The 13,401-nt window shown below is 36.6% G+C and overlaps 1 protein-coding gene across 1 annotated transcript; it reads left to right on the top strand.

The window, feature by feature from the left end:
* The first annotated feature begins 11,257 nt into the window (after positions 1 to 11,257).
* LOC6584361 lies at positions 11,258 to 12,293 on the top strand. Its single transcript, XM_002009981.4, has one exon. The coding sequence runs from the start codon at positions 11,427 to 11,429 to the stop codon at positions 12,006 to 12,008; it is 582 nt and encodes a 193-aa protein (XP_002010017.1). The 5' UTR covers positions 11,258 to 11,426; the 3' UTR covers positions 12,009 to 12,293.
* Positions 12,294 to 13,401: the final 1,108 nt, after the last annotated feature.

Below are 13,401 nucleotides of genomic sequence, written 5' to 3'. Positions count from 1 at the left end.
GGCATAGTCGTTTAAGGGATTCTTGAAAGTGGTTATAGCTAAAGACTTATATGTAATAAATGCTGAATGAATAATTATACTATATTAGAAATCACCTAATAATATTTAAACGATATATTATTATTATATATATTAGGGTGCTATTTATCGATCAGCAAGAAGAAGACAAACTATATAAACAGTCGAGTTTACACAGAAACTCAAACTATTGAGAATTATCGAGAACGATTTTGTTCAAGGGGATAGATTTATCGATTTATCCCGTTATTTTAATTAGGAGGGTGCAAATTATCAAGACTCTACTCAATCCATCATGAACAGTTTATGATATCAGCTATTAAAATGCTACTAATTTAGTGATTGATTATTGATTCATTGATCTATTATAAAGTCTATGCATTAGCTATACAATGGTTTTAACTTTTCAATATACAAACTGTTCGATATTCTTTATCGATGGCTTCATTATCTAGAATACAAAGTCAATTCCTTATGAGTATTTATCTCGAATGGCCTTCGTGTTTGGACCCACTGTGCGACGCTGGGCAACGGGCATGTGAAACGCATACAATTCATATGCAAAGCTACACAGACACTCATGGGACACACATACACATGCACACAGTCGCATGTATGTTGCTATATACATATATTTAGTATATATGTATGTACGTATGACTTTGTATATGGTATAAACTTGACTAAAAGGACTCGAGGGAGATATTAATCTACTTCTTTTTTTCCCCATTTTTTTCCCTTCTTTCGGTACGCGCCACAGCCAAACTGGCAAAGCCAAAAACGTTTCATTCGCTCCGTTCATTATTATTACCAACTATTCGCGGTTTTTGTTGTTATTGTTGTCGTTTTAACCTGATACGGAAACCGAAAACTGAACGGAACCCAAGTCCACACAGAGAGAGGGAAAGAGAGAGAGAGAGAGAGAGAGAGAGAGAGAGAGAGAGAGAGAGAGAGAGAGAGAAAGAGAAAGAGAGAGAGGGCAGGAGCAAGTCGTCGTCATTTTCACTAGTTTTCAGCTGCTTTTCATTTTCCGTGGCACGAGCTTTTCTCAGTTATGCCTTTTGTTTTCAGGCAGCGCTCTTAACTTTTATTGTTAACAATTCATTTATTAATAATATTCATATGTCAGTGGTGCATGTGTAACATCAGCCTAGCACCCTCTCCCCAGCCAGTCTATCCAATACGTAACTCCCTTTAGCTGTTTCGTAACAAAATTTGTATACCTATTTATATATGCATAGGTATACCTGCATATACTTGTGCTGCTTCTATTGGGGTTGCCGCTGACCAGTTTAAGTTATAGGAAAATGTCAAAGACTAACGATATGCATAGGTAGCTTATAACTAGCGAGAAAATATATTATTTTAATAGTAGTATATTTGGATTTGCTAGCCGAAATATTGATAGACTTGTAGAGCGCCCTGGTTTATTAAAAGTATTTTAGGAAATATACAAAAAGAATATTCATAGAACTAAAAATCATTATAAAAAGTTAGGAAATTAATCGATAATTAAGGAAATCACTTTTTGGGTTTTCTAGGTTTTACTTCTTGACACTGAAAATATGCCAACTATTTAAGCTAAGCTTTACAAACTACACTTACATGTATACAAAAATTCTGTACACGAACTTCTCTAAAGTTATCGATAACTCAAGAGCAAATTGGCTATGATTGTGATTCATAAGACCATAGAAGCCAAGCCTCAACTCTTTCTCCAGATGAGTCATCTATAGAAACAGTGAGATTGAGCCCATGCTCCAATTCTGATGAACATTAAAAATCCAGCACATCGAGCCTTTACTGTAATTCCTACGATGATACATGCCTACATAAAATTCCTTCTAAAACATATTTTAGGCATTGAAAAACGAGTTCAAGCGATAATTTGTATTTCCACAATCTTTGATCATATCTTGTGTGTTCGTTATTCAAAAAATCTGACAACTGTCATAAAAAAAAAAAACCTTTTTTTTTTTCTTATTTCTTGGTTTGTTTTATAAAGGTTTTCATAAGTACATAGTTTTGGTCTCTTGGTCCGTGTGAACAAATATAATATTTTGTAATAAACGTGTACTGAGATTTAATTAACTTCACACGTTATATATGCGCGCAGACCCTATAGAGTAGGCCCCCCACTCCAGTCCGCTCCGTCAACTCTCGGACTGCTGTTGCTCGGCTATTGCCGTCTCGCTTCAACACACAACATTAATAATTTAACGAGTTTAATTTGAAAAACCTTTAAAGGTAATTAACGTATATTTTTGGCAGTTTTATTGCATGTATTGTTGTTGTTTGTCTCTCTCACTCGGTCTCCCTCCCTCTCTTTCTCTCTCTGTCTCTCTCTCTCTTTCTCTCGCTGCTGTCTTGCCTTGCATTGGTTGAGTAATAAGACAGGTAAGTACATACCTGTATATGTATACCTAGTGTGTCTCTCTGTCTGTGTGTGTGTGTGTGCTGCTGGCATATAGACGTGCACATAAGATTCATATTTAGCGGCCGTATTTGCTTTATTTCATGTTGCCAAGCGTTAGTCAGTCAGCCAGCTCGGAGAGTATTTAAAAAATTACTTAATTGTTGTCATAAACTGTCGACAACGACAACGACCAAGTCAAAGCTGAAGCAGCTAAGCGCACTTAACATAGTCGCCGCCAAAAGCATGCAGACGGGTGGAAAATTCGATAGGTGAGACAGTCTGAGAAATGTCTGGAAACGAGAAATCGACAAAGAAAAGTCAGATATTAAAATCAATGCAATCAGAAGTATCACAAATGCTGGGTTTGACAGACGTCGAAATCATAATAAATAACGATGATATAGAGAAGATAACATGAAAAAAAATTACTTTTATAAATAATCCATTTTTTTATGGGATAGTTTGAAAGCCTGCAACTTGTCAATTTCTATAAATTATCTTGCCCAAATTTAAGCAGTTCTAACAAACTCGATTTCTGCATTTCAATCAACGGTACAAACACTTTCTCTATACACTGTATTTTGTTGGACCATACGTTTTAGTTCAAATCTCAGGCGCACAGAGAAAGAAAGAAACAGCCAAAAAAACAAAAAAAAACAAAAAAAAAAAACAATAAACAACAACAAGAACAACACAAGCAACAACAAATGCAAAGTTGACAGCTAACAAAACAGTAATCATAATAATAACTGAAAACTGGTTGTTAATAATAATATTTTATTATTATTGCATTACTTGGTAATGATTAATTTTAAGACTTGCTTTAGTTTCACACACATACACACTGCAGGTGAGCGGGGGTAAAGGAGACGTCACTACTTATCGTATCGTATGTGCATTATAACTAAGCTCACTATAAATTACAGGTAGATAAATATGTATGTATGTCCGGACAGCGGCAGAGCTTTCTAAACATCTCCCTTTCCCTATGCGAGCGGCCAGACTTAATAGGTGGAAGGAAGTACCTGGTTCAATTACCTGTTTTAAATTTAATTCGTTATATAAGTTCTTTTTATTTGAAGGGGGCAATTAATTAAATAAAACCAGTCAACGTTTTATTTAATTAATTGCCCCCTCATATTCAAGCAGCAAACAGAATTTATAGTGTGTGCGAATTTGGATTTACGGAATGTAATCGAATCAATGGATCAGCCATTTATTGTTTTGACTTGGGTAAAAAGTTTGTGTTCCTTAGATAGAAACGACATTAAATATAAATAAATAAATAAATAACATAACGTAACATAAAATAATAGTGTTGATAAATATCGATTTATGTGTTTTTGTTATGATAAATAGGGAAAAATCGATAGATTTTTACAATTTCTCTCTTTTATTCAATGTATCAATTCATTATATATTAGAAAAGCCTAGCTTGGCTAAGTAAATTAATTTTATTTTAATGGCAAATTGGTCAGCAATCAATAAATCGATAACTATCGGTAAGCTTTATACAATATTATATCAACTTACATGTATACAGATCTTATCTATATCCTATCTATCAGAGCTCTTTCATCACAGCTAGCCAATTAATCAACTAAACTTATTTCAGATCCGTGGATTACCTGATAATACTAATGTAAAGCGAAAATTATCGCTTGTTTTCTTTCGAATTTTATTCATTGGTGGCTTCAAGTTTATTCATATTTAGATTTTCAGCTGATTATATGAAACTATAATAGTTATCGATCAATTGTTCTCTATATGATGATTGTGTTATAAATCACAACAAACGTCTTAGCTTAGCTACGCTTAATTATTGCGAGCTTTAGCTAGTCTTATCTGATAATATCAATATGCATACATATGTATGTATATATAAGCAAATACATATGTATATATATAATTTCAGTCTTGATCTGATCAGCTGGCATAAATTGCTGTGGAATTTCCCTGGCTGGAATGCGAGATTTTGATTGCAATAAGTCGAGCTGATTTTCGTTTCTTTTATACACATATATTTGTTTCCGTTAAGTAGGGGCGTGAGAGGTGGGGTTAGGCACATTTAAATTGCATCATAAATTCAATTCAAATAAAGTCGAATTCACATTCACTTACTCATCCAGCTGGCCGAGTCAAGTCGTGCTTGGACTGATCTTAATTGAAATTTTGTGATCTTGCCTTTCAAAATGATCGTATGTATGTATGTATGCAGTGTGTGTCAGTGTGCATGTGTGTGTGTGTGTGTGTGTGTGTGCATATATTCGACATAATTCCGTACGGTTCAGTTCTGTTTGTTTTGCGTTTTAATCAGGAAGTTTTTAATTGCGTCGTATATTTCAACTGGCAGCTAACAATATCATCAAGACTACTAACCTCTCCCCTTGGGCTACCCCTAAGCAATGCCAGCCCCCGCCACGACTCCTTGGACCAGAGAAGCTGAGCTAAAAACCCGAAAGCCATAACGCACCGCGCACTCCTCCCGACCTCTGCGTGTGGCGTCATTTAATTGAATTATTTCGAACGACTATAATAATAACGACAATAACAACAACAACAGCAGCAGCAGCAGCAGCAGCAGCAATGGAACAAAAAGTCGTCAAAAAAATCAAAAGATTTTTTTTCGCTCACTGTTTGCTTTTGCTGTTGCATTGTTGTTGTTGTGGCTGTCGTGTATATAATTAATTTTTAATTTGACTCGCAGAAATTGGGTAATAAAAATTGTAAATTGTAGCAGCAGCACACTCCCCCCTCCCCCCTCCCCTGCGTTGCCCTTGCTGGCCAGATGCCCTGGTCAGCCACAAGGCAAAGAATGCACAGCAAAGGCTAAGAAGGAGTGAAAGGGACAGGTAGACATGAAATAGAAATTGTTAGCTTTGTTTGCATTTGCCTTGTGCACCCTTTTTGCTCTCTCTATTTCTCTCTCTCTGTCTCTCTCTCTCTCTCTCTTACACACACATACGCAATCTAACGCCCACTCTGCACTGTTCAATTTTAACGTTTCGCCTGCTTCGATTTCTTTGCCTTGGCAATTTTTCTTTGTCGCCGTTTTGCATTATTAAAAAAAAAAAAGTAAACAGCGACTTTTTACGGTATTCGGATTTTTTTTTCGGTGGGTACATTTTTAAACAAGGCATTGCCCCGCCCCCTGGCTTGGACTAACGGCAGCTGCTGCTGTCCAGCACGCAAAAATTATTATAATTTCCCTTTGGCTGTTAACCGGTTCGCATTTGGGTTCGGTTGGCCGGGGAGTGGGATGTGGAGCTCGGGTCGGTTTTTATACAGTTTTTCTTTCAGTTTCTTGTTTTTTTTTTTTTTTTTTTTTTTTCGTTCGGTTCGTCTTGACGCAAAGTTGGGTAATCGCCTTCGATATGCCGCGACTTCGACTTCGACTTTTGGCGGAAACGGAAACGTAGCCAAAATGCGACGCCCTGCAGCCGTCATCGCGGCCGTCGCCTGAACCTGCTCCTGCCTCTGGCCCCGTTCGTGCCACTACCACCGCCTCAGCAAGCTGTTGTTATTTTTCTGGTGTAACAATAAAATTTTTGTATCCTTTTTTTTCTATTTTTTTTCTTCAGCTTTTCCTCAAGACGTTACGAAAATCAAAGGCTGCCACATGCCGCCCAACAATGTTGACGCCGTCCTCATCCTCTCAGCAACCCCAAACCCCAACCAACGACCCGCTGCTTTGACTGTTGCTGTTGTTAAAAACTGCGGCCGCAGCCAAACACCGGCAACCATTTACTGTAATTCCTTTTATTGTTGCTGGCTTGTGTTGTTGTTTCAGTTTTTCTTTTTTATTTTCATAAACTTTCAATAATTTTTTACTTTTACCCATTGGCTGGAGCGCTACAATGTAAGGTCGAAGGCATTTGAGTCTATTTAAGGGAAGAGAAGAGAAGAGTTATGAGGGAATTGAACAAAGGCTTTGTACTAATACTAATACTAATACTAATACTAATACTAATACTAATACTAATACTAATACTAATACTAATACTAATACTAATACTAATACTAATACTAATACTAATACTAATACTAATACTAATACTAATACTAATACTAATACTAATACTAATACTAATACTAATACTAATACTAATACTAATACTAATACTAATACTAATACTAATACTAATACTAATACTAATACTAATACTAATACTAATACTAATACTAATACTAATACTAATACTAATACTAATACTAATACTAATACTAATACTAATACTAATACTAATACTAATACTAATACTAATACTAATACTAATACTAATACTAATACTAATACTAATACTAATACTAATACTAATACTAATACTAATACTAATACTAATACTAATACTAATACTAATACTAATACTAATACTAATACTAATACTAATACTAATACTAATACTAATACTAATACTAATACTAATACTAATACTAATACTAATACTAATACTAATACTAATACTAATACTAATACTAATACTAATACTAATACTAATACTAATACTAATACTAATACTAATACTAATACTAATACTAATACTAATACTAATACTAATACTAATACTAATACTAATACTAATACTAATACTAATACTAATACTAATACTAATACTAATACTAATACTAATACTAATACTAATACTAATACTAATACTAATACTAATACTAATACTAATACTAATACTAATACTAATACTAATACTAATACTAATACTAATACTAATACTAATACTAATACTAATACTAATACTAATACTAATACTAATACTAATACTAATACTAATACTAATACTAATACTAATACTAATACTAATACTAATACTAATACTAATACTAATACTAATACTAATACTAATACTAATACTAATACTAATACTAATACTAATACTAATACTAATACTAATACTAATACTAATACTAATACTAATACTAATACTAATACTAATACTAATACTAATACTAATACTAATACTAATACTAATACTAATACTAATACTAATACTAATACTAATACTAATACTAATACTAATACTAATACTAATACTAATACTAATACTAATACTAATACTAATACTAATACTAATACTAATACTAATACTAATACTAATACTAATACTAATACTAATACTAATACTAATACTAATACTAATACTAATACTAATACTAATACTAATACTAGCTCTCGTTTATGTAGTGCATTTCGCTGTTGCTATTGCCATCACCTTCGAACATTGTCTAAGATGTTCTTACGTCTCACGTCTTTGCATTTTTTCCTTATTAATTTTGGTGCAATTTTTCGCCCCCTTTAGTGGGTTTTCTTTGGCGCTTGCCCCTTGGCCCCAGCCGACTGGCGTCTTTGATATGGCTGCTGTTGTTGTTGCTGTTATTATTGTTGTTGTTTATGACTGTTGCTGCCTGCAGCTTATCGTAATTCATTTGGCGTTTTTCCTTTCGTTTCGCTTTATTATTTTGCATATCTGAACGGTCTGCATTAATTTCTATATTGAATCCTTTTATAGACCGTAAGAAGTTGGCCTTGCCGTCATCTGCTAGTCAAAGCTTTGGTTACGTAAGTTTATATACACCAATTTTGTTTTTATTTTGTCTGTCTGACTGGGCGGGGGGCGTGTGTGTGTGTGTGTGTGTGTGTGTGGCTGCAACTTGAAGTTGGCTGCATTGCGTGCCAGCGTTTCTTTAAGTGTTTCCCCACAAAACAAAAAAAGTGGAGAAAAAAAAACAACAACAAAAATTGTCAGTTAAGCGACCCACGAATTACTCGCACAATACAAAAGTATAAAAAAACTTGAGTCGGTTCCCAGTGAAAAGTAATTATATGCCACACATATTGAATTATTCCCTTCTCTCCTAACCTCTCCCATACAGATGCACATGCTTATATATATTGAACAGATTACAGATCTGTGCTCCGGAAGTTGACATTAAACAGACTCAAAAGCTAAGAGGAAAACCCAAACGAAAGAACAACAATGTGGGGAAAAAGTAGTTAAATACATGAACAGTAAAAAAGAAACAAGCAAATAAATAAATAACATTAAATAATTTGAATAACATAGAAAAGACTCCAAGAATGACTAGGAAACTGAGAGAGAGAGAGAGAGAGAGGGAACAGATGAAACCGAATATGAAATGCTCTTTTGAAGATCAGAGAATATATATGATATGGTATGTATAGAAATTATAAGAGCGATATGCAGTTTATTGATAAGCCTATATGAATATATGGATGGGATATGTACAAGTAAATGTAAGGTATAAATAAGGTATGGTAAGTAAGGTATATTTGAAACTTAGGGGGGGCTAGGTATATATATATTTAGTAAAATTTGTATGAAGAGTGTTATACAGATAACTAATGTATACAATAAAATAATGTATAATGTATAGTAAATTGGGATTCAAGATTCTCTCATATATAATTTTCAGTCTAATATGTACCGTTTTTTTACGATGTCGATAGTACATCATCAGTACATCAGCACGAATCAGCTAACTTCAACATATGTATGTGTATCTGGCCTTCAGTATAAAGATAATTCGATTTAAGAATTGAACTCTTGAACTAATCCCAAGCAGAGTATCAGAAATGGAGAAGACATTCACTAAAGCAATCGACTCTATGGCATGTCTAGTAGGAGTATGCCATATCATATCGGGGCTGAGCTGACGCTTATTTTTTAATTGTGGCAGAAGTGGAGTAATGATGTGCTACAGTGGATACCCGGCAGTTGATACCGACATCGGCTTTGGGCTGAGGCCTCAACCTGGGCACTCGGAAGTGGGCATTTTTACTTAGTATTTTATACTATTATTGTTATTATTTTAGTGCTGTCGCTGCTGAGCAAACAGAAAGTTGCGCGTTTGCCCAGACGAGGCGCAGAGCGACAGAGGGAACGGCCTGGGGTGGGGAGGGGGCTACGACTAAGGTAGCTGGGAGCCACGTCTCTACGCAACCACATCCGGCATTTGTGTGAGTGCAAGATTTACGCTCCCACACACGGAAAAATGCTTTTGGAAAATAAAATTTACTTAACCAGCGACTCCGACTCTGACCGAGGCTGCGAGAGCGCGAGAAAGTTCACTGGGTCAACTTGGTAGCTTGGTAGCGATTGTGGGCCCGGCTCGAGTTTTGGCTTTAGCTTTGGCTTTGGCTTTGGCTTTGGCTTAGACTGCAACTTGGCCCGTCCTGTGCTTGCCTTGATGTTCAGCTGTCAAAAGCCGCAAGGGTTCCAACTCGAGCAGCTAAAAGTATAACAAAACTTGCCACATTCACTTGCCACTTACCGCTGCGTAGGTTGCACTCCACTGGATTCATAATACCGTTCGCCACATAGGCGTTGATGGGGTCTTCAATTGCTGCGATACAGCTCGAAAGTCTTAGCTTCCATTACCTGAATACCTTCATGTTTACTCTGTGCTGGCTGCAAGTCCTCCGCTCTGCTCAGATTTCATACATAACAGTTTCATATTTACTATCAAAGAAAGCATATGATATATTATACGATTTACTCTTAGCTGTCCTCTCTTTGAATTGAATCTATACTAATTTCCACTTGCCCTGGGACACGTCGTTTGTCTGCCTCAAACATTTTTTCTGGTTTCTTTTCCTTTTTTTTTTTTTTTTTTTTTTAAAATATTTGCATGTCGTCGAACTTGACATATGCCTGTCAAGTCCTGGAAATTACATTTTTCGTTTTTTTTTTTTTTTTTTTGCTTGGCTCTTAGTTGAATTAGTCGCTCCTAATAATAAGAAAACTTTTTTTTTTGTATGCCTCGCTTGCATAACATTTTCTATATCAGTTTTTTTTTTTTTTTTTTTTTTTTTTTTTTTGGTTTATTTCGATTTTTGTATATTTTTTTTGTGTGTTGGCACCTTGGCAAAAGAGAGTTCGAGGGTCACGCTGGCTGCCCACCGGAACAGGGTGCATTGAGCTGGGCGCCGAGGGTTGAGAGGGGAGCAACTGTGACTTGGTCTTAAGTCCATCAATCATCAGTCACATTGCGAGCTGCGCTGCCAGCGTCGCGCACTCAACGTAACATTCAAATCAATCAAAATGACGACGAGGCAACGGCGACGACTTTTGCCTGTTGAAACGAATTGGCAGCCCAGCCAACCAACCAACCAACCAACCAACCAGCCAGCCAGCCAGCCAATGAGACTGCCCATTCCTATTTATGCAAAGCAAAAAAAAAAAGAAATAAAACAAAGACGTATAAATAATTTTTCATCGAATATGTGAAAATAGCGAAAATGTGCTGCAGCCTGATGAAGTTGTTCAGGCTCAAACTCGCTTCGATTCCCCTCCGCCTCCGCCTTTGGCTCTGCCTCTGCCTATGGCTCAGCACCCCCCCTCCAGTTGCTGTGTGATGAATAATGTGCAGGATCGTTGCGGCATGGGGGGCTGTTGGAATAATGTTCATATGGCGTGCGTTGCCAACAGGCACGACAAACTCCGCACTTTGGCCCATATGGCTGAAAGTCTATATAATGATCGATAATATACTATTTTGTGAACACTGTTAAATTGGATCAAAGGGAGGGAGAATAAATTAATTATATAAAAAACGAGCTTAGCCTTGGGAAAAGAAAACATTCATTTGGGTTTCCAAATTTTGTTTCAGTTGCTATCGATAAAATGCAAAATTGCTATCGATTGTTCAGAGATTATCAACAGCTGTCAAATTCACTCAGTCACAAACATTTTTCCTGCTCTATTCTTTTCATTTGGTTTTCCCCAAGTAGGCCATGGAAATCGAAAAGTTTAGCTTCTGGCTCCTGGCTGGAAATATTTTCAGTTTCGTTCCTACATTTAGGTAATAAGCATTTCATAATTTTTCAACAAATCTCTACGTATTTTTTTTTTTTTCTTTTATTGTGTTTTTGTGTTTTTCGTGTTTTCTCGAAATTTGATGTAATTTTATTCTGCCTTTTTGGAGAGCAAGTGCAAAATTTTCTAGTTAAAGTTTCGCGATGTTTACGCTAGTTAAGTTATCACAGCCCTGGATGCAGTCAATGCGCAGCGCCTATATGCTGTCGCAACGGTTCACCATACGCCAGTACAATAATGAGCACAATAGCAACGACGATGACGAAGGAGAGAGACCCACAAAGATCTCGGCGGCCGCTCAGCTCGCCCAGGCCGTGGAGAGCGACACCAAGCTGGAGTCACCGGAGCCAGTACAGCGCATGGTCGAGCTGGAGAATGTGCGCTCCCGGATCAATGAGCTGGATCAGCGCAAGCTGCGGCATCAGGAATACGCCCAGATGCTGAAACAGCTGATCATCAAGCCGCCCAACTATGCCCAGGAGATAAGGCTGCCATTCAAGCAGCCCATACCAGCCAACAACATGCGTCAATCGCTTCGCAACTGCTCCAGCACCGAGGAGGTGCTCCAACTGACCAACGACCCAGAGCAGCTGGCCAATGAGCTAGTGCGTCTGTCCTGGGAGCTAAACACCGAGAAGCGCAAAAACGATGTCGTACTGGAGAGCTATCTGGAGCTGAAGCAGGAAATGCTCAATGGCAAGTCCAAGGCCAATGGCGATGCTTAGCCGACAGTTCCATACAGAAGAAGAGCTGACGATAGTGATAGCAATCGCATCAACTTCTCTAGTCAAAATCTTTAGATATATTTTAGTCAACAATCAAATCCTGGCCTGCTTCCTGATTTTAATTAGTTTTCATTTGTTACTCTACAAATGGTTTATTTTCACATTTACAAAGGTTTTCATGAACAAGTTAATTAATATATATACAATACATAGCTAGAAGGATACTAAATATATGAAGGATACTCAAAATATGAAGGATACTTAAATTAAATGACGTAAATTATATATTATCTGTTTATTTATTACTATTGTGTACAAGTTCATTGATTCGGATTATCACCCGGAATTGCATTTGCAGTTTGAGCTTTTGGGGCATTTCCGGATCTGTTGCAATTATCATTTTTTCAGCCTTATCGAACACAGTCCACAGTTGGACAGGATGTCATCAATAAGACATGTGATCAGCACTTAGCACTAAGCTCATCATCGTCATCGTCACGACGATCATTATCAGCATCATTATCATGAGAGAGCGTCGTATATGCGATTTCGTTTTTTTTTTTTCTGTTTTTCTTTTATTTGTGTAAGCTATAAAATGTAGTTTTATTGAAGAAAAACGAAACAGATTCTAAAGAATTTTTCGCGAGTTGTTTCGGTGTCGGCGACAACGACGACATAAATTTAAAACCACCTACACATAAATTTTTCTAGATATACGACAAAAAAAAAAAAAAAAAAAAAAAATGAAAAGAGGAACAGCACACAAAAAATGAACTGCAATAATCACAACAACAACAACAACAACAAGCAGCAAGTGCAACTGTCAACTATTAAATGACATTTAACATGCCTACGAGGAGGCAGCACGATCTGAAGGAGCTGCCGCACGGCTGCAGGGGCAGGGAGCAGGGAGCAATGTGCAGCGCTGTGTCGTCGAGCTATGGCTGCATTAGTTTCTTAAAATATCATTTCAAATTTCAAATCAAGTCATCAGCAGTGCGCCAGCCAGCCAGCCAGTCAGCCAGCCACAGATCCAGCCCAAGACAGCGGATAGCGAGACCAAGAGATACGGGGCGACAGAGACCAGGGCAGCATTCACTCTTCGTATGGCTGACCGGGGGCTGATGACAACAGCAGCAGTAGCAGATTTTTATTTATTTATCAGTCGTCGTTGTTGTTGTTGTTGTTGTTGTCGCAGAGATTGCATGCACAAGTACACACATATATGGATATTTTCAATTATAATTTATATGCGATCATATACGTATTTTTAGACAAATGAAATCTGCGCGCCCCAACTGCAGCAGTCAGTTAGTCAGTTGCCAAGTGTCAGATGATAACGAAACTAATTCGAAATGAATCTAAGTAAAATCTTGAAGCTACAGAAAGTTAA

The sequence above is a fragment of the Drosophila mojavensis genome, unplaced genomic scaffold, assembly GCF_018153725.1.
Source record: "Drosophila mojavensis isolate 15081-1352.22 unplaced genomic scaffold, ASM1815372v1 contig_136, whole genome shotgun sequence".
NCBI classification, from domain to species: domain Eukaryota; kingdom Metazoa; phylum Arthropoda; class Insecta; order Diptera; family Drosophilidae; genus Drosophila; species Drosophila mojavensis.
The sequence above is the reverse complement of the archived record's forward strand: the minus strand, read 5'-3'. Positions and strand labels throughout refer to the sequence as shown.

Excerpts from the sequence above, each read along its gene's own strand:
- LOC6584361 (XM_002009981.4), top strand. The coding sequence starts at position 11,427 with ATGTTTACGCTAGTTAAGTTATCACAGCCCTGGATGCAGTCAATGCGC.